General features: G+C 49.1%; 2 protein-coding genes across 6 annotated transcripts in view; both read left to right on the top strand.

Annotated features, from left to right (window-relative positions):
- Positions 1-5,124, top strand: part of Ssh2 (slingshot protein phosphatase 2) — a 222,541-nt gene extending 217,417 nt beyond the window's left edge. For all 4 annotated transcript variants that reach the window (XM_070027392.1, XM_070027394.1, XM_070027393.1 and 1 more), the window contains one exon: positions 1,677-5,124. In XM_070027392.1, coding sequence (XP_069883493.1) covers positions 1,677-3,767 — 2,091 coding nt within the window. In that variant the 3' untranslated portion in view covers positions 3,768-5,124. The remainder of the gene's footprint in view (positions 1-1,676) is intronic.
- A 7,608-nt stretch (positions 5,125-12,732) lies between these two features.
- On the top strand, positions 12,733-21,234 carry Coro6 (coronin 6). Of its 2 annotated transcripts, none has more exons than XM_070027389.1 (11): positions 12,733-12,961; positions 14,378-14,638; positions 16,386-16,508; positions 16,948-17,077; positions 17,169-17,350; positions 17,982-18,101; positions 19,112-19,216; positions 19,305-19,450; positions 19,790-19,847; positions 19,940-20,170; positions 20,256-21,234. In XM_070027389.1, the coding sequence occupies exons 2-11, from the start codon at positions 14,441-14,443 to the stop codon at positions 20,376-20,378; spliced, it is 1,416 nt and encodes a 471-aa protein (XP_069883490.1). In that variant the 5' UTR covers positions 12,733-12,961; positions 14,378-14,440; the 3' UTR covers positions 20,379-21,234. The 2 variants fall into 2 exon arrangements, with proteins under 2 accessions (XP_069883490.1, XP_069883488.1); XM_070027387.1 differs by lacking the exon at positions 17,982-18,101 and adding an exon at positions 18,508-18,627 and having other exon boundaries at positions 12,735-12,961.
- The last annotated feature ends 3 nt before the right edge of the window (positions 21,235-21,237 follow it).

Here is a 21,237-nt window from a genome sequence, read left to right as displayed (position 1 = left end):
TTGGATCTTGTTCTTTGTTGTTACTGTTGTTGCCAGTCCTTGGGCACAAACTCAGGTTCCGGCACTGTCCCTGAGCTTTTTTTCTTTTTTTTCTTTTTGCTGGTCCTGGGGCTTGAACTCAGGGCCTGGGATCTGTCCATGATCCTCTCTGTGCTCAATACTAGTGCTCTCCACTTAAGCCACAGCATCGCTTCTGGCTTTTTCTGTTTATGTGGTACTGAGGAATCAAACCCAGGGCTTTATGTGTGCTAGGCAAGCATTCTACCACTAAGCCACGTTCCTAGCCCATCCCTGAGCTTTTTTGCTCAAGGCTAGCCCTCTACCACTTGAGCCACAGCTCTGCTACCAGCTTTGTTGTGTGTGTGTTGGGGGAGGGAGAGGCTGTTAATTGAAGGTAAGAGTCTTTACTGCCCAGGCTGGCTTTGAATTGTGATCCTCAGATCTCAGCTTCCTGAGTAGCTAGGATCACAGGCATGAGCCACTTAATACTCAGCTGACATCTTATCATCATCTATCAGTTTTGAACTGGAAGGAAAAGCACCACCAGTACTGGCACACACCGAAAAAAAAAGTGTTTTTGCCAGGAATTGGTGGCACTCCTAAGTACTGAAGAGGCTGAGGTCTCAGGATCACAATTCAAAGCCAGCCCGGTAGGACTCTTATCTCTGATTAACCAGCAAAAAGCCAGTATGATTCAAGTGGTACAGCACCAGCCCTACACAAAAAAGCCAAGTGAGGAGAGCAAGCTCCCATACCAGCTCAAGAGTTTTGAACTGGTTAAGTTGTTAAAGAGTGATTATTTCTAAGTGTGCTGAAGCATGTGGGTGAATAAATTTCCCATGTGAAATTTAGGGATTATGTGGTCAGACAGTGTTTTCTTCTGCTCTTTTATGTTCTGAGAAGCTGCTACTTGGAGAAGCAATGGAAGGATATGGATGAAAAAAGCTAAAGAGAAGAGAGCAGTGGGTCTCCAAACCAGAGATCAGACAACAGCCACATCCATCTTGCCCTGTTTCATGTTAGGCATACCCGAGCTGGCCACTAAGCTTTGGGCCTTCACCCTGAGCAGGTTAGGATTGAACTGGAAGTTGATCAGTCAGAAGAGAAAGGTTTCATTACCTCAGCATGACCTGAGTCCTGAAAGCTGAGAACTAGGAAAATATGGATTCTAAGTGACTCCAAAGCCATGTGCTATTTATTTTAGAGCAAGGTACTAGATTAGAATTCTGTCTAAATGAACAGACCAGAAAATTTACTAAGCAGTTTTATGACTTACAGTGAATTTTTTTTTTGGGCGTCCAGTCGTGGGGCCTGAACTCTGGGCCTGGGCGCTGTCCCTCAGCTCTTCAGCTCAAGGCTAGCGCTCTACCACTGGAGCCACAGCGCCACTTCCGGCTTTTTTCTTTTTGCTTATGTGATGCTGAGGAATCAAACCCAGGGCCTCATGCATGCAAGGCAAGCGCTCTACCACTGAGCCACCTTCCCAGCCCCACAGTGAATTTTTTTATTCTCTGTCCTTTTCCTTATTGCCTGACAAAATAGTGGGCAGTATGATCCTGGACCTTGACTGTGTTCTCATAGCTAGATAGATTGTCTTGGATCAGAGAATGAAGAAGCAGAACACTTTCAGATAAGCTACAATTTTCCATGCTCATCTTGCTACTTTCTCTTCTCAGGCAATCTCAGAACTGGTCAGCCCAGATATCTTTATGCAATCTCACTCAGAAAATGCAATTTCAGTCAAAGAAATTGTCACCGAAATTGAGTCTATCAGTCAAGGAGTTGGACAGATTCCACTGAAAGGAGGAGACATCCTGTCCAACCCATGCCATACACCAAAGAAGAACACCATCCATGAGCTGCCCCTTGAGAGAGCCCAGAGCCCTGAAAACAAGCCTGGACATGTGGAGCAGGATGAGAGTTACTACACAGCCCAGCCTGGACTAGACAAAGACTCAGGGAAGTACAACCCAGAAGGCTGCCTAACCATACACTCAGCCATGGCAGACTTGGAAGAAGAGAACCTAGCTGAAGGGGAACATGAACTCTGGGGCCCAGGGATGCATCCTGGTGCCAAATGGTGCCCTGGATCTGTGAGGAGAGCCACCCTAGAGTTTGAAGAGCGCTTACGACAGGAGCAGGAGCACCATGGTACTAGCCCTGTGTGTACCTCATTGTCCACTCGCAAGAATTCTAAAAATGATTCTTCTATGGCAGACCTAGCACCGAAAGGGAAAAATGATGAAGTCATCTCAGAATACTCATTTGCCCCTAAGGAACGAGAGATGAGCAAGGGCAAAGGGAAATGCGGTGGGTCTGAAGCTAGCTCACTATCCCATTGTGAACACAATGCCATTGTTCCAGCTCCCCAGCTTCCCGAGTATCACCCCTTCCCTTCTCCTCAAGAGTTCCCAGGGTCAGATACTAGAACAAAACAGGATGGAGTCCTGAAGGAGCACAGGACTGTGATTTCTCACCAAGCATCTGAAACACAAGCCATTCCTATGCCCCTTCCAAAAAGGATAGAAATCATTGAGTATACCCACACAGTTACATCACTTGATCATACAGGGCTAGGGGGTGAAATAGCCTCCAGAGAAGAAGAGGAGGAGCAAGGACTAAGGAAAGTGAAGGTAGAGAAGTCAATCACTATGCTCTGTGCCCTGGATGAAAATCTGAACAGAACTTTAGACCCCAACCAGGTTTCTCTGCACTCCCAATTGCTACCTCTGCCTCATTCTTCCTCTCCTGAGTATGACAGGCCCACTGACTTGACCTTCATGCTGAGAAGCCCTGAAGACCCGGGCAATAGCCCATCTACAACCTTAGAGACAATAGCACCTTTTGTCAGTCATACAACCCACATACCACCTGCCAGCATGGATTACCTGCATCCCCAGACCATGGTTCACCTGGAAGGCTGCACAGAACAAAGCAGCACCACAGACAGTGAGCCCTCTGCAGAGCAGCTTAACTGGCAAGAAAGCCAAAGGAGCCCTGCCTCCAGTGGCAATGAAATGCTACACAGGGGCTCCCAGTCAAGTAGTGAAGATCTAAGTTTAATTAGCAAACTCAGTGACAATGTTGGGGAGTTACAGAAAAAACTGGATTCATCACTTATAGCCTGTCACCTCCCACATAGCCCTAGTGAAAATGTAAAGGGTCTCAGCCACATCCCTGGTGTGGTGAAGGAGCGTGCTAAAGAAATTGAATCTAGAGTGGTTTTCCAGACAGGGCTAACCAAACCATCCCAAATGAGGCGCTCAGCCTCCCTCGCCAAGTTAGGTTACCTGGACCTTTGTAAAGACTGTTTACCAGAGAGAGAGCCCCTCTCCTCTGAATCCACTCATCTCAAACTGCTTCAGCCCTTCATCAGAACAGACTCAGGCATGCATGCCATAGAGGCCCAGGAGCCCCCAGAAAACCCAGGTGCCCCTCAGAACCCAGAGCCTACCAAGTATTTTGTAGAGCAACTCAGAACATCAGAGTGTATTGCACAGAGCAAGCCAGTGGAGAGGCCCCTTGTGCAGTATGCCAAAGAATTTGGTTACAGTCAGCAGTGTTTGCTCCCCAGGGCAGGGCCAGAATTGACTAATTCTGAAGGAGGCCTTCCTTTGCTTCAGACCCAGGAACTGCAGTGCGCAGGCTCAGCTCCAGGGCTGGCCGTGGCACCCCGTCAGCAACATGGCAGAACTCACCCCCTTAGGAGACTGAAAAGGGCAAATGATAAAAAACGGACAACCAACCCCTTCTATAACACCATGTGATTCTGAGCCTATACATGTGATTTTCTAAGAAAAATGTTTGTAAAAGGGGCAGGTGTAATATGTAAGGAACATGCACTTTATTGGTTAATTTTATAATATTTCTGTCATTTTACTGTTCCTGGCACATGCAGGGTTTGGGTTTTTCTGTGTGTGTGTGTGTGTGTGTGTGTGTGTGTGTGTGTGTAGAGAGAGAGAGAGAGAGACAGATTGACTTAGATGGCAAGACCGTTATCACTCTTCATTTTTAAAAAATTCAAACCTCAAAAAAAAACATTTTTCAAAGAACACCTTTATCAAGGGCAAATTGCTGTTTTTCAATCAACTGCCACCTGCTCTTCATTTTGCCCTCTGAGAAAAAGCATGCTTGATTTTAATTTTATTGAGGGAAGAAAGCAGATGGGAAGGGTGGCACTGAAGCTGAGAAATGGAAATGTTCCCCAAGCCTGAGGCATTGAATGGGCTGAAGGGTAGCTGGGAAGTCGGTGTTCTCAGCCTTCATCTCCAGGCCTTGCTCTGGGACTTCTTAAAATGGGAAGGTTCCACTTTGCTTTTTTTAGACAGGGTCTTACTGTGTAGCTCAGGCTAGCCTCCACCTCCCAAGTACTGGTATTACAGGCATGCTCCACCAGCCCTGGCTCTACTTTGCTTGCTTCTGGTGTTCTAGATTCTGTCATTACAGAAAGGCAAGATAATGTGGCTGCTTTTATAAATTTATCAAGCATATACTTTTTCCCCCAAGAAAAAAATTAATTAAAAGGAACCCCAATTGAAACCTGACAGATCGGCTGCTACCCAATACTTCCTGAGTTGCAGGATGCACACAGGTGGTCATCTATCCGACTTTGCTGACATGTGACTTGCAGCAGCCTCCAACTAAAACACAGGGGGACTGGTTTGGAAAACAGCAATCAAAAGTTCAAGTGTTCTTGTACAAAGGCTAACTATGTAGGGTTTTAACCCTTCCATTACTTGAATAATTCTGTAGGTCTTCTGAGTTTATGGCCACATTTTTCCCAATTTATTTTCTTCCCCCTTGCTGCTTGCCCATCCTGCCCATTTTTTAATTTCATGGGTTATATTTGAATTGTTACATTATATATTATAACTTCCATTGAATGCAAAGTTTTCTACATTCTCACTGTTAACACTTGACGTAATTTTTTTATATGTTTTTTTTCCTTTTCCTGGAAAGTCTGTCATTTCACTAAAGTTTATACACAGTATTTATGTATATAATGTCACTTTCTTAATGTTTTGTTGTTGATATTGTGGGCCCTTTTTTTTTTTTGTAAGAAGGACTTGCACCTGGAAAACACACAGAAACACCAGAAATAAAACTGATAGTTGTTGGTAGGAATCTGCACAGCATATTGATGGCAGTTTTAATTGTTTAAAGAGACTTCTAACCTCCAGCTCCATTCCCATTAGATCACAGCATAGCTGAAGACTGATTTGTGTTTGAGATGTCATTTGCCAGTAGCTGAAGCACAGCCAGGGAGTTGTATACGTGTGCGTGTGCATGCATTTTTGTGCGCGCACGCATGCTCCCTAAGGTAGAAGCTCCTAATGAAGACTGAGAGGCCACTGAGGAGTCCTCAGCCAAGAGTAAACACCCATAATGAGTCCGTTTAGGATACCTTTGCTTTGCTGCTGTTGTGAAGATCCTTAACACAGGAGCGCCTGCCATAAGCAAGCCACTTTGAGCTGCTTACAGAAAACAAATTTAGCCTGGAATGAAACTCCCAACATAGTTCATCAAAACTGAAGAGGTTGCAAATTTGCTTCCTGTCTTCTTTGGTTGATGTCCACATTGTTGAGGATTGGCTGAGTACAAATGTGAGACTTAGCGTTTTGATTCATCATAGCAATGAGAGAAAAAGATGGATGTACAGACTGTCAACGTGATGTCAGAGGCCAGGGTTTGGAGTGCAAATAGTAGAATACAGAAAAAAAGTGGACCCAGGCCACCTTTTAAAGCAAGTGTTTCAGAGCAAATGGATCCATTTACCATATAGAATCTATAAGGGTCTGATATCACTTCCAGGAGGCAGGTTGGACAGGAACCCTGCTAAAAAGTGTATGGTCGTGTAGTCATGTGTACCTGTGCCATCCTTTCAGTAGTTTCCTTAAATATCGGTGCGTTGTGGTTACTGGATATTCATGTGTTGTTAAGGTTTTTGTTAGGTGATTTATACCAGTTCAAGTAGACTTGTGAGACAGAGTGATCAATTCCAGGGCTCATCCATCTAAAGCATGCTGTCTTGTGGAGGAACTCCCACTACCAGTTTGTTGGAAAAAGGACAAGAAAGTATGGCAGGGATGGGGAGGAAAGGATTTGAATGGCGGTTGAGTGGCATCAGTATCCCACACATTAAAAAACTACAAGCAGTATCAACAACAGGACACTATTCCCTCTTCTCACCTTCCAGTGTTTAGTGCTCATACAATAGAGACTGGGAGGAAACCCCCTAATGCTGTGAGGAAAAAATTTAAAACCCAAACTACTCTTTTAAAGAATGGAAGAAAGTCTTGCTCTGCCTGCCTTTTTTATTATTCCATTTTTTTACCATTTAACTTACCTGCCTAAATAAACATCTTTACAGAGTTTATGATCCAGCCATGCCAAGGGGTCTTGCCAGCCTCTAAACGCCCACATTTGGGTGTTCATGAGTGATGTACATAGCTGAGTAAATGTCGAGGATAAGTGCATATAATGAACTGCATAAAGGACTTTGCAGTCTCTCCAAAGTTTTTTTTATAATTTCAGGTGGTCTGTTTCTTTCTTCTGTTCATGAAAAGGCCATCAGGTTTGGCAAATTAACAGTGCTGAGCAGGAAAACTTTGACCTCTTGTCTAGTGTTTGTCCTCTTGCTCAGGACTTCTTTTTCTTTCTTTTTAAAATCACTATAGTATCTCAGTAACTTGGGGGAAATGTTTGTGTGTGCATGCTTGCACAACTGGACACGTGCATACAAAAGTTGTGACATTTCAGTGCACAGGGTAAAAGCCCCAGAGCACATGGATTAGAGTTGTACTTGGATGGTTACCTGATCAGTAGGAGAGAAACCCCATTGCATCTTAATTTTCAGAAACACTTAGCAGTAGTATGTACTATAGTAGACACCTAGTACTGTAGTAAGGTAGTGATCATCTCTCCCCCTTTTAGTTGCCATTCAAATTCTATCTAAACATGTTTTGGGATCATTCCTAGCATCTCAGCCTTAGCAAGCTCTTTAATGTTTTCCTCATTCTGTACCTTTGTCCCAAATGGTATTTCCTCATTTGGGAAACTAACAAGAACTCCAGGGACAGCCTGAGGATTACAGCCTGGGCTCTGAGGTCCCCTCCTGTTCATGGGCCCCAATTTTTGGGTAAACCTGAAATTTTTTCAGTTATGAAGTGATCTAGTTGAGTAAAGATGTTTTGTGGAAGTAACTGTTGGGTTTTGGGGTTTTTATTTTCCTAAGAAAGCATTATGCAAAGAGTCAATTTTAAGGGCATTTTCAAATAAAGCCATTTTTGGCTTTTTCAGACAATTTATTGATACTTTGTTTACATTGTGAGTATTAAAATATGCATCATCTCATTGGCCACTCAGTCCTCCAGGCACCCAGGCCCTGGCTGTCCTGTGAGTCCTCACTCAGAACAATGCCATAATGTCAGCCCTTTTGGATAAGTGGGTAAAGCCTGGAGCTGACTACCATCTGTATCCTGTATCTCATCCAACAGTCATAACTTCCTAAGTGGTGGTGTATCTTAATAGTGATGGTCAAAATGGTGAATGGGTAGTATGTTTTGTTTAATTTTCCTTTTTTGATGCTAGACAAGATGAAATTTAGTTTTCAGCATCATCCCAACTTCATTGTGGACTTTTTCCCTTCTGAACTACAAGATCAAAGCATGTATTAGACATAAGTGTATTTGTGGCCTCAACTCATCCAACATACCTGTATTAGGAAAAGGCCTGCTTCCAAAGATGGAAGCTGCACACTCCTTCCTCCCAGTGATTGAGGTCCCTTGACGCCATGCTGAGCTGTTGCAAGGTGCTTCTGTATTTTTTTTCAGCCTGGAAGTGGAGGATAGCTGGGCCTAGCTTCAGCTATGAAAAGAGAACCAGCCTCATCTTCTCAATGCCCCAGAGATCTAGGAAAGGATTTCTAAACTGGAATCATCCTTATCAGCTTGAAGATTCTCCCAAGAGGTATAGGACTGGTACTGCCATCGTGTCCTCAAGAGATGCTGGTGGCCGCGTCCTGTGTATGCATGCAGAGTTGTACCCAGTGCTTAACTCAAGCTGATGACCCAAACTGAAAACTGGGGAACTGACCCTGAAATGCCTCCTAATCAATAAGCCCACCTGGAATTGTTTGGGTTTTATGCTTTGTTGGCTTTTGATTTGCTTGGCATAGCTAAAGGTGCCTTTTCTTTTTTCTTTTGTTTTTTTAACTTTATTTTGTAAGACTTGTTCTAAACATGAAAAACAAGTCCAGAAGACTCTTCCACTGACTGTTACCTTTGCCCCCCAGGCTACCCAAACTTTTATGCTCACATTTTATTAACTAAAGCAGGTGCTCCCTGGAATCTCTGGGGCCTTTTCGAGGCATTTGAAGCAGAATATAGAGTGGTCTCATCTCCTTCCTTAATCTTCCTGGTGGTTGGGATGTTCCACTTGTATCATAGAGTTTTTTTATTACTGATGTGCTCCGCTGTTTTTAAATGTGAACTTGTGCGCAAATGTGCAGATTCAATGTTCTTGTTACAGATTGAATAAATTTTTATTTTGAAGACGAAACGTGTGTTTCTTTAAAAACAACAAAGGGGGAGGGGTACTGGAGAAGGTGGAAGGGTTAGAAGAGGAGAGCAATGATAACAGATCCCAACCAAGCACACCCTGAAGAACTCTATAGGAAGGATAGAACCTTCTATCTTCACAAAGTAAAAAACAACAACAACAAAAAAAAAAATAAACTGGATAGGAGATAGAATCACTAAAAATTATTCCAGGGGCTGGGAAGGTGGCTCAGTGGTAGAGTGCTTGCCTTGCATGCATGAGGCCCTGGGTTTGATTCCTCAGCACCACATAAGCAGAAAAAGGCAGAAGTGGTGCTGTGGCTCAAGTGGTAGAGGGCTAGCCTTGAGCTGAAGAGCTGAGGGACAGCGTTCAAGCCCCATGACCAGAAAAAAAAAAAAAAAGTATTCCAGACAGTGGGGTTCGGGAACTTGTCTGGTCAAAGAGGCATTTGCCAAAGTTGCCACCTGAATGTTAAGAGAATAAATTAGCAAAAAGACCAAAATTCCTCTACCATCTGTGGTGCAAAGTGACTGATCTGGAACAGCTGCAGTGACCTAGCAGAGACTGAAATTGGTGGGTGAGTGACCTCTCTGGACATTAGTGAAATAGAATTAGCAAGCTTTCAGCGCAGGGCACCTCAGCTCACTGAAAGGGTGCATGAATTTCCAAAGAAGTAAAAGCTTCCATTCTCTCCCACCAGTAAAAGAGAATCTATGATGTGGTACCGGAGGGACAAAGAGCCAAAGAATAGTTCTGACAAATGAGCTGGAGACTGAGTCCCCACTTTGACTTTTCCAACCCAGGGTCCACCCACTTTTCCATTGTTCCATTGTGAGATGTTTAATGATGCTATTCGTATATAAGAGCACTACTACCTAGAGACAATCATTTCCTCAATTGTCAAATCTGCTCATGCTCATGCTTCAAAAAGAAAAATACTTTTTTTACTTTTTTTTTTTTTTTATGGTTGGTCATGGGGCTTGAACTCGGCCTGGGCGCTGTCCTTCAGCATTTCAGCTCAAGGCTAACACTCTACCATTTAAGCCATAGCACCACTTCTGGTTTTCTGAGTGGTTTATTGGAGATAAGAGTCTCTCAGACTTTTCCTGCCCGGGCTGGCTTTGAACCGTGATCCTCAGATCTCAGCCTCCTGAGTAGCTAGGATTACAGGCAAGAACTGCCAGCGCCTGGCTCTGAATCAGTGGGATGAGCTATTAGTCCCTAAAGGGGAGTACATGGTGAAGGTATAGTTATTTCATAAAATATTCTAAGAGTTCTGGAGTCCCTAACAAAGCTTAGTCTTGGCTTTCTAGCTAAAGCAAGAGGACCGAATTATTACTAAGTTAACAGGTCACCTCTACCAGAAAATGGCTTAGTTCAGAGCCCAGCTAAAAGTTTTAAGGGGAGGCACCAAACACAAGTGGCTTCTTCACCTGATAGGTTCTTCATCCTTAACTCCATCCAAGCTCTGGCAGGCCTAGTGGCTAGACCTTCAAGTCCCTAGCCCTCTTCCCAGATGATGGAACTAAAGGCTGGATGAACTAGAATTCCAATTTCCTGATCCCACACTTCATTTTTTTTTTTTTTTTTTTGCTAGTCCTGGGGCTTGAACTTTGGGCCTGGGTGGTATGCTCAAGGCTTGTGCTCTACCACTTGAACCACAGCTCCATTTTTTTTCTTTTGTCGGTCATGGGGCTTGAACGCTGAGCCTGGGCACTGTCCCTCAGCTCTTCAGCTCAAGGCTAGCACTCTACCACTTGAGCCACAGCACCACTTCCAGCTTTTTCTGCTTATATGGTGCTGAGGAATCGAACCCAGGACTTCATGCATGCAAGGCAAACACTCTACCACTGAGCAACCTTCCCAGCCCTCACAGCTCCATTTCTAGATTTTGTATGTGTGGGGGGGGAGAGGGGGGTGTTGGAGATAAGAGTCTTTGTGGACTCTCCTGCCTGGGATGGCTTTTATCCACAATTCTCAGATCTCAGCCTCCTAAGTTTCTTAAGATTTACAGGCGCGAGCTACTGGCACCCAGCTTCATCTTATTTTCTTCTATCAGTGCCAGTACTAGGACTTGAACTCAGGGCCTTGTACTCTTGTTTAGCTTTTTTAGCTCAAGACTGGAGATTAAAAGTCTTGAGAATTTGTCTGAAGTGGCTTTGATCCTCAAATCTCAGCCTTCTCAGTGACTAGGATTACAGTGGCACCAGTGGCACCAGTCCCACATCTTTATAGTTGAGGGAAGGGGAGGGAGTACCATTTCAGTGTATGAGACAAAAGGTTAAATCTCTCTTTTGCCAACCAGTGAGGAAATTAGAAACAACTTGACCTTGTCTTCATTTTACATCCCAGAAAACTGCAAAAATAGTTGACTAAGTCAGGAATGGAACCTGTTTTCTAATTAATGCAAGCAATCCTTTGTGTGACACAGCACAACTTGAGATGAAGTGGCATTTTATCACACTTGTGAAACAGCATCACTGTCTTTCAAGAAGTAGTAGACCCAGATGCCAGATCCTGGAGCAAAAATCTCAGCTTCACTGACCACCAGTTAAAGGATGGGTAAACTACTTCATTTTATCTCGGTTTCCTCATCTGTAAAAAGAGGTAGCTATTCATCTCTGGAATTTATTATCAGAATGTGATTAATATGTGTGAAGCCCCTGGAGCAGTGCCTTACTTGTGGTAAGTGTGAATTATTATAAAAGGTAAGTGAATCACTGGAGTTTTTCCCCCCTGGAACCTTTTTTTGTGTTTTTAGTTTTAGTTTTTGTTTTTGTCAGTTGTGGGGCTTGAACTCTGGGCCCTGTCCCTCAGCTCTTCAGCTCAAGGCTAGAGCTCTACCTCTTGAGCCACAGCGCCACTTCAGGTTTTCCGGTGGTTTATTGGAGATAAGGGTCTCATGGACTTTCTTGCCTGGGCTGACTTTGAACTGCGATCCTCAGACCTCAGCCTCTTGAGTAGCTAGGATTACAGGTGTGAGCCACCAGTGCCCAGCCCCCCTGGAATGTTTTAAGGTTTAAAAAAAAAAACACCCCATCATGGAAACCCCTTTGCCATATCTGGAGCACCACCTAGCAATTTCTGCTTCTGTTTTCCCTGGACTCTTCCTGAGAAGCAAAGGAGCCTGACCTATGGGACCCCAATGGTTCCTACTATCTTCCTTCCACCTTTTCCTCAGGGATAGTCTGTGCCCTCCAGAAAGTTGTGTCCTGTTCCAGGTTTGCCCTGGAAACTGGGAAGTAGTGATTGTCCCTACTTTATCCTCCAGGACCTTGCCATAAGAAGAGAAGAAATCAGTGTTTAGCAACTAACTACTGACTGTTCTTCACTGTATTTTGATCAGGTTACTTTTTTAAAATCCCCTTGACCTTGAACAATATTCAGGATCTGTTGGTCTTTGGGACCTCTCCCTTGGAGAAACAGGATCCATCTTAATCAAGGCCCAGAAGATATTAGGAATTGGGCTAAGCATCTAGCTGCTCTAACCCCTAAAATGTGGCTAAAGACTTTATGCCAGTCTCTTCTCTTCCCCCTGAACCTGGTGCTGGGGAGGAGGGGGAGGGAAAGGGGAGGGGGGGAAAAGGAAGGTCATGCTGGTGGGTTCACTTTCCTCCCCTCCCTGGAGTCTCAGCTACTTTCTGCCCTCCTTGGCGAGTCCTCTCATAGTCACAGTACTGGCGTTTACGTTCTCAAATGATCGCTTTTGCTATTAATAATAACTGGCATTCACGGCCCCTTGTGGGCCACCCAAAGCCCTCATCCAATGGCTGAGATGTTCCCTCAGAGCATCTTCGGGGGCCTCCTCCCAGAGGTGCCTGGCCGTGCAGCCCTGCAACCCAGACGAGCTAAATTGGGAGCGCGATTGCGGCAGGAATGCGGCGCGAAGGCACCTGATCCCGCGCGGCCGCCGGCTCTAGGGGCACGCGCCCCCCTCGCCGGCTCTCAGTCTCCGGGCCTCCCTACGCGCCGGGGAACCTGGGCCTCCCCAGGCTGCCCTGGAGGCACCCGAGAGAAGGACGGGGTGCGCGCAACCCCGCGCACACATACTTTTGACTGTGGGCGGGGGCGCTGGAGGGGAGAGGGGAAGTTTGGGCTCCCCCACCCCACCCCACCCCCGCCGCTGGATAGGGCGGGGCCTCGTTGGCCCTGGCCACGCCCCTCTGGAGGCCCCGCCCCCTACAGTTGATGGCAGCGGCAGCTGGGACTGCAGCGGAGCGCGGCGCTGGACAGCCGCAGGCAGTGGCCGGAGCGTGCAGTCAACACCCGGGCCCCCAGACGCCCTGGACACCCAGAGAAAGCCGTCCGGTGCCCTGACGCCTTCCTCATCCCCCAGCGTATCCCCAGGCCGCTCCGCAGAGAAGTCGCAGCGTGAGCGTCCTCCCGTCCGCCCTAGGACCAGGTACCCCCCCACACGCACATCCACACGCACACGCACACGCCGCCACCGCAGCCAGCGGAGCGGGCGCCGACTCCCCAAGGACCCGAGGTCTGCGCCCCCTCCCCCGCGCCACCAAATTCAGTCGGGGCAGGACGGACTTGATGTCTATATTTGGCCGGACAGCGGCTGGCCGGTGCGCGCAGACACCTCGTGTCACAAGAACGCAGTGCTGGGACAGGAGGCCTGAGGAGGGTGCGGGGAGGCCGGGCCTCAGGCCTGGGGCCGCCGAAGCTGCTTGAAGGGCACTGGGGATGACTGGGGCTGGGGAGGGGCAGACACTCTTGTACCTTTGGAAGAATTTGGTCTGGAAGAGAGTAGCAGACCTAGTTCAGGCCCTGACTCTAGAAAAGGCACTTCACCCTCCCTCCCCAACCCCGAAATTCTGGTCATGATTCCTAGATCAAGGACCCCCACCTACAGAAGAGTTTACTAAGAGAAAGACCCAAGCGAAGACAGAGTGCCCAATAGAGAAGCTGGACTTAAAAGTTTGGTGTGCAAAAAGTACAAAGACTATAATGGTTCGGGCCTTTTGGAAAACCAGTGTAGGGCTAAATGGAAGAAGAGAATCCACCTTATGATGAGTCTCCACCCCTCCTTACCCTGCCCCCCTCCCCCCAAAAAAAGTGTAGGAGGGAACTGATGAGAACAGTAGCCAGCTCAGGTTAGCTAACAGGAGGAACTTCTATGGCAAATTTGTTAGAAAAAGATAGGATCTTGGAGGCTGCAGTTGTAATGAGTAACTGGCCTTGAGCTAAGATCCAGTGCCCAAAGCCTCTGATTCTAGTCAGGGTGCCTCTAGGAGATAAAACCACTTTTTAAAGAGATGATCATCCAAGGCCAGAAGTGGAAAGGGAACTGGTATTGAGATTCCTCCCAAATCATTCTGTCTTCAGGGAGCATTCTACTTGCCAGGCTTCATTGCCCTCAGCATGGGACTATAAGAAGAGTTCAGGCCCAAATCTGAACTCTGAGTTCACATTTAACAGCATTTGGTAGGTGACAAAAAACTGTCTCATACTCTATGCGTGTGGGGGGGGGGGGTGCGGGGAGGGGGGGGTCGTGGGGCTTGAACTCTGGGCCTGGGCCCTGTCCCTCAGCTCTTCAGCTCAAGGTGAGCGCTCTACAACTTGAGCCACAGAGCTACTTCCAGTTTTCCGGTGGTTTATTGGAGATAGGCGTCTCACAGCTTTTCCTGCCCAGGCTGGCTTTGAACTGTAATCCTCAGATCTCAGCCTCCTGAGTAGCTAGGATTACAGGCATGAGCCACCAGCGCCTGCCAAAACTATCTCATACTTTGATTATCTTGAAGAAAATTCCTGTTCTGGCTAGATAACCCTTCTAACTGGCCACCTCTTCCACTCCTTCTCCCTCCCACAGCTCACAGGACTAAGGACCAAAGGCACTTCTGGGCAACTGAGATCCTGTATCTCTACCCCAGTGATGAGCCGACGTGTGGTTCGGCAGAGCAAATTCCGCCATGTGTTTGGCCAGGCAGCAAAGGCCGACCAGGCCTATGAGGACATCCGGGTGTCCAAGGTCACATGGGACAGCTCCTTCTGTGCTGTGAACCCCAAATTCCTGGCTATTATTGTGGAGGCTGGAGGTGGTGGTGCCTTCATTGTCCTGCCTTTGGCCAAGGTAGAGGATGATGGGAGGGCACTGGTGTGGGGACCCTGGGGACTCCTGACAGCAGCCTAAATTTTCACCTGGGCCTATTCATCAGATAGGAGGGCACTTTGTGTGGATTGGCTGCCCCCTATTCCTGAAGCCCTCCAGGACCAGTGGAGATGGTCCCTTACCCCATCCTAAGCAGCAGTGTCACTGTGACCACTGTGACCTAGGCCCTCCACCTCTATGCAGCACCTTGCTTCTAGTAGGGATCAGGATGGGAATTGGGTAATAGGGATGGTCAAGATGCAGCAGAATGAAGATTTAGCGGGATTCTGTCCCTGTCTCTCCTAAAATCACAGTCCCTCATGTTTTGGGGCTGGAGATCCTCCTTCCTCAGCTCTGGATGCTTATTTGATTAAATCACATCCTAGAGCAGCACACTTAAGAACAGAGTCAGACTCTATCCAAAGCATTCCTGACTCCTCCCACTTTGGTTCTGGCAATGGAGTAGAATGAGAGTAAAGGGCAAAGACATAACATTTAAGACCAGAGCCCTCCCTGCCCTAGGGAAGGGGGGCAGGCAATGACTGTCACTTTTATAAAGCAACCTGAAGACTCTACACCCAGGATGGACACCCAAAGGTTTGACCTTGACTGGGATTCTGGCCCCTATACTGGGGAAAGGGGAGGGGGGGAGAGGCACAGTAGCAAGGTCAAGAAAAGACCTGACAATAGCCTGTGACTCACCCAGGACAATGCAAACACTATCCAGAGACAGCATCCCCAAGGCTCAAATTTCAGCTAGAGCCACCTCCTCCCTGAGTATGACTGCCATTTCAATGCTTCGTGGCTACCCTTCTCCCCTACTGCCTGATCTACATCAATGCCAGTCCCTGCAAAAGCCTCAGAGCCTCTACAAGCAGTCAATGAAGACCCAAAGAGTTGAATTCTCAGCCCCTACTAAGGAATAATAGGCTTTAGGATTTCCTATTTCTGTGCTTCCAAGGTAAAGCCAGTGACAAAAGAGAGACTTGCTGGAGTTGGTTAGTATTGAGTTTTGCCTCATATTGGTTTCTTCCACTAGAGGCTTTCCACAGGTTCAAGAACGGTCTTCTCACATGGACATGGACTGTGGTGGACAGCCATAGTCCTAGTACTTGGGAGGCGATAGCAGGAGGATTACAAGTTTGAGGTTAGCTACAGAGAGAGCCCCTGTCGAAAGAAAGAAAGAAAGAAAGAAAGAAAGAAAGAAAGAAAGAAAGAAAGAAAGAAAGAGAAAGAAAGAAAGGAAAGGAAGGAAGGAAGGAAGGAAGGAAGGAAAAAGAAAAGCCTTTTCCATATACATGGCTTTTCAAAAGCACTAGAGTGAAAGTTTATCTGGATTCTTTACTAGACTCTTATTGTGGGCCCTGGCTTGCTTCTCAGATTCCCTAATAGAAATTATTTCAACTTTCTGCCTTTAGACACACTCAGAGTAAACTTTGGGGTTAAAACTTTGGGGTTAGAGGTTAAGAGTCATGTCTGCAAACAGAAGACAAATTATATTTAATTGATACATAACAAACCTACTCTCCATTTCAAAAACACACACAGGATGAATGAGTGAATGTAGCTCAATGGCAGAATGCTAGTATGTGTGAGGCCCTGGGTTAGATCTGTAGTGTGAGGGCGTGCGTGCACGCACACACACACACACACACACACACACACACACACACACACACAGATGACACACAGGAGCGTGGCTCCATATCTCCCTCTCTGATCCTTCCAGACAGGACGAGTGGATAAGAACTACCCACTGGTTACTGGACACACTGCCCCTGTGTTGGACATCGACTGGTGCCCCCACAATGACAATGTTATTGCCAGTGCCTCGGATGACACCACCATCATGGTAGGAGCCAGGTGGATGCTGTTAAGGTTGGGTAGAATAAATATGGACAGCTGTCTCACCTGTGCTGAGCAAAGTGCTAGGAAATAGAGTCCCAGAGTCCTGCCCTGCCCTGCCCATTAACCAGGCTATTTTTAACTCCATGCCTATTCCCTCCCAGGATCCACTGCTAAGGACTAATTATAGCCATGGAAAACTTGGGGCCCAAAGAGCAGGGGGACAATGCCTGCTGGAGTGAATGGGAAGGTCTCTGGAGAGCTGGCCGTGCCTCCTCTGGTTCCTAGCTGCTTCTGCCCTAGGCAGACACTACTAGATCTTGCCCTGTATTTGATCCTTACCACTTGAGAGAGCCAGTAGAGCTAAGGAGTAGAGATGGAGGGTAGAGAGGAATAAAGAGCTGGTTCCTTATCCTACATACACTTTGCCTTTTTGTCCCATCCAGGTGTGGCAGATCCCAGACTATACTCCTGTGCGCAACATTACAGAACCTATTATCACACTTGAAGGCCACTCCAAGCGAGTGGGCATCCTCTCCTGGCATCCTATTGCCAGGAATGTCCTGCTTAGTGCAGGTATGAGAGCTTAGGGAAGGTCTCTACTGTAGACGAAGGTGGGGGTGGCAAAGGCGGGGTCCAGATGACCATATCTGGCCACTCTGGATAGGTGGTGATAATGTGATCATCGTCTGGAATGTGGGCACTGGAGAGGTGCTGTTGAGCCTGGAGGACCTGCATCCGGACCTCATCCACAGCGTTTGCTGGAACAACAACGGTACCCTGCTAGCCACCACCTGCAAAGACAAGACTCTGCGCATCATCGATCCTCGGAAAGGCCAAGTGGTGGCGGTGAGTACCTAACCACTGCCTACAAGCCCTTCCCTGGTGACCAGCTGCTAGCACTCCATATACCACAGCCAGCAGAGCCCCTGGTCCAGCTCTCACCAGTCCTATTCCTACTCCAGAGCTCAGTCTTGGCTCGACACAAGTCTCTGCAACCCCAATCCCAGCCCTAAGAAAAAGTCTCCAGCCTGCTGCAATTCTCTGCCCTGCTCCTGTTTCCCTCCCTTAGCTTCCTCTCCCTTCACCTCCTTTCCTCTCCTTTCACCTCTCCTGAAGCAGAGAGGTCTGTTTGCTTTGAGATTGAGGAGGGGAGACCCTGGAAATTCCGTCTCCCATCAGAACCTGCATGAAAACTGAGCTCCCGGACCCTCTCCTCTCAGAGGGCATCCAGCGCCATCCTCCTGGGTTTAGGGTCTGACCATTGGTTGGCAGGCTTCCCGCTCTTGTTGACCCCGCTGGGCGGGACTGGGCAACCCCAGCTGAGTGTTCTGGGAGGGCGGCGGCCCTGGCTTGACTCGCCATCAGTCTAACCTGGGGTGCCGAGCACGAGCATGTCTGCGTGGAGCGCGCGCGGGTGGAGCGGCAGGAGGCGGACGGCCCGCAGGCGGGCGCTCTAACCCACTCACCCCGTGAGCAGGAGCGAGCCCGGCCTCACGAGGGCGCCCGCCCGCTGCGGGCGGTCTTCACCGCAGACGGGAAGCTGCTCAGCACCGGCTTCAGCAGGATGAGTGAGCGGCAAGTCGCGCTCTGGGACCCGGTAGGCCAGGCCGCGCCAGGCGCGCTCGCTCGCTCGCTTCCTCCTTCCTTCGCTGGGTCGGCCAGGAGCGCCCTCCCCGAGGGCCGTGACCCGCACCCAGGACACCAGAGAGGAGAAGCCAGACGACCTCACCTGCTCTAGGGATCGGCCTTTGAGGGCGCTTGAGGGCTTGGGGTCTGTGGACAGCCGTGTGTCTTGGCCCAGATGTTCTCCAGGCCAGAGGCCAGCCATTGCCTCCCCTTCCCAACCCCACCCCCGCCCAAAACATCCGCAGTGAATTCGTAGGACCCTTTAATATCTCCCTGTCTCCACCCCAGTTTCCCAGACAGCACACGGGTTGCTCGGCCCTCCATTGTTCCCCAGAGCAGACAGCTGGGTGATGCCCCTCCCTTCTCCCCTCCCCCAGGAGAGGTTTGCGGCCCACGAGGGGATGAGGCCCATGCGGGCTGTCTTCACGCGCCAGGGCCATATCTTCACCACGGGATTCACCCGCATGAGCCAGCGAGAGCTGGGCCTGTGGGACCCGGTAACACAGCTGGAGGCTTGGGGGTGTGTGCCCCGGGGACTGGCATCACGGGAGAGGGGCCAAGCGCCCCCCCCAGGGCGTGCCCACCTGGACAGGGCTGGAGGCTGCTGCTACCTCCGCAGCGCCTGCCATCTCCACACCCATCCCCCTCTGCCGGGTTTTGCTGCATCGCCTGAAGGAGTTCGCGTTGGCGCCTCCACCTGGTGATGCCGAGTCCCTGGGGGTGGTTTGCGGTGATTGCATGCAGTGGCACAGGGGACGGGGGGGTGGGGGGGGTGGGAGGGTGGGGGGGGGTTGGGGAACAAGTGGGTGGTGGGCAAGGTGGACAAGTGGACAATGTGCTGGGGTGACATGTCTAAGGGAGGAACCTGTCGCTCTCAAAAGAGCTGCCCCCTGGGTACGCATGGAATTTGGGGGCAGGCAGGAAGTAGAGGGGATTCCAAAGGGATAAGCAGGGCAGATCACACCTCCTGTGCCCGGGCAGAACAACTTCGAGGAGCCAGTGGCACTGCAGGAGATGGACACAAGCAACGGAGTCCTACTGCCCTTCTATGATCCAGACTCCAGCATCGTCTACCTGTGTGGCAAGGTGCGCTGCTCAAGGCCAGGCGGGAGGATGAAGCAGGATAGAGATGTGAGGGCGCAGCCTGGACCCTCTGAATGGACTGGTTTTGCAGGGTGACAGCAGTATCCGGTACTTTGAAATTACCGACGAACCTCCTTTCGTGCATTACCTGAACACATTCAGCAGCAAAGAGCCGCAGCGCGGCATGGGTTTCATGCCCAAGCGGGGGCTGGATGTCAGCAAGTGCGAGATTGCCCGGTCAGCAGCCTTGGTCCCTCCTGCATGCATGCCTCCATCCCATATTCATGTCAGGTCTTTCTTGACCTTTGGGGTTTCCCCAAAGTGACAGGGCTTTGGAAAAGAAAAGATTGAAGTGGGATCAAATCTTTTTTTTTTTTTTGAAGTACCAGCCACATTAGGCTGACATTCTTTGATGACATACATTGAGAAGTGTTTTGCCTTAGGGACTGATCGTGAATGTAAAGATCAATGCATGTGGTAAAACTAAGCAAGTGTTGGGCCTCCAACCCCTGGGCTATGATGAGAGAACTTAAGGAAGTAGCATCTTCTAGGGTGCTGAGCACCATTTCCTTTCAGGTTCTACAAGCTGCACGAACGGAAGTGTGAACCCATCGTTATGACTGTGCCCCGCAAGGTGAGGATGGGTCGGGGCCCCGAGGAGGAAGGGACTGCGGCAGGCTTGGCGCCCCAGCTCACAGGAGTCTGCCTGTTCATCCACTTCCGCAGTCAGACCTGTTCCAGGACGATCTATACCCAGACACTCCAGGCCCAGAGCCAGCCTTGGAAGCAGATGAATGGCTAGCAGGCCAAGATGCCGAGCCTGTGCTCATTTCATTGAAGGATGGCTACGTGCCCCCCAAGCACCGCGAGCTCCGAGTCACCAAGCGCAACGTCTTGGACGTGCGACCTCCCTCCGGCCCCCGCCGTAGCCAATCCGCTAGTGACGCCCCCCTGTCGGTGAGATCTTGACCCTCTGTACCCAGACTCAGTCTGCATATCCTCATAATCCTCTGACCTGGCCTCTGTCCTTCACGCCCAATAGCAACACACCCTGGAGACGCTGCTGGAGGAGATTAAGGCCCTACGAGAAAGGGTGCAGGCACAGGAGGAGCGCATCACCGCTTTGGAGAACATGCTGTGCGAATTGGTGGATGGCACTGACTAGCCCACAGACCCGCAGGCAGGACAGAGTGGGACGCATGGACTCCACCCCACCCTGGGTTTTGGTCTAGGACGCCAGCTCTCACCTGCCTGGGTCCCTGGGTTGGGATTCATCTGGACTAGGAAAGAAATCCCACCCCTCGCCAGACACCTGGACAGAGTGTAGGGGAGATTCACATGTCTGGCAGGGGCCAGGTTGTGCGCAGGAGCTGGCCTAGGAAGGCCTCAGCAATGGTGCTGCATGGCGGGGTGGTATCCACCTCTAGTCCTCACCTAGGGAAGGGGAAGTAGTTAGTATTCGCGCGATGCTTGTGCAAGTTAGGAAGTTTGTGCCTCAACCCAAAGGGATGACTTTTCAGTGGGCCTACCCCTGCTGGGGAAAATGAAGGATTTTTCACTCAGCTTACTTGATTAACCACCCATTCGTGGTAATTCAGACAGATGACGGGTCCCCAGTTCTGCAGACATATGCACAATCCTTTGCCTACAAAGTCCAACCCATTGGTGACACTCAGCAGTTTTAGGCAGTGGGCTCTCCCTTTCCATGGCCAGAGAAGGTGGTTTCCTTGAGATAGTCCCTGCCTAAGAAATCTCAGAACTGGCATGAGGAAACTGGTTCACCCACACCCAGCACGCACAGTGTCCCCTCCCCCCTCCCCCTCTATGAGGAAAATGATGGAATATTTTACAAAATCTGTGCCTCCTGCATGGGTGAGAATGAGGGAGAGCCCCTAGCCTCTGCAAGTGCTGGGCTGAGGGCCCACCACCAGACAGCAGTTAAACCCTCAGAGTCAACACACTATGGCTCAACAGGGTCCCAACTCCCACCCACCAGGGGTTCTCCTCCCCCAGTAAAGTCAGGT

This window comes from Dipodomys merriami, unplaced genomic scaffold, assembly GCF_024711535.1.
Source record: "Dipodomys merriami isolate MVZ:Mamm:240054 unplaced genomic scaffold, mDipMer1.0.p SCAF_19, whole genome shotgun sequence".
In the NCBI taxonomy this organism is placed as follows: Eukaryota; Metazoa; Chordata; class Mammalia; order Rodentia; family Heteromyidae; genus Dipodomys; species Dipodomys merriami.
The sequence above is the reverse complement of the archived record's forward strand: the minus strand, read 5'-3'. Positions and strand labels throughout refer to the sequence as shown.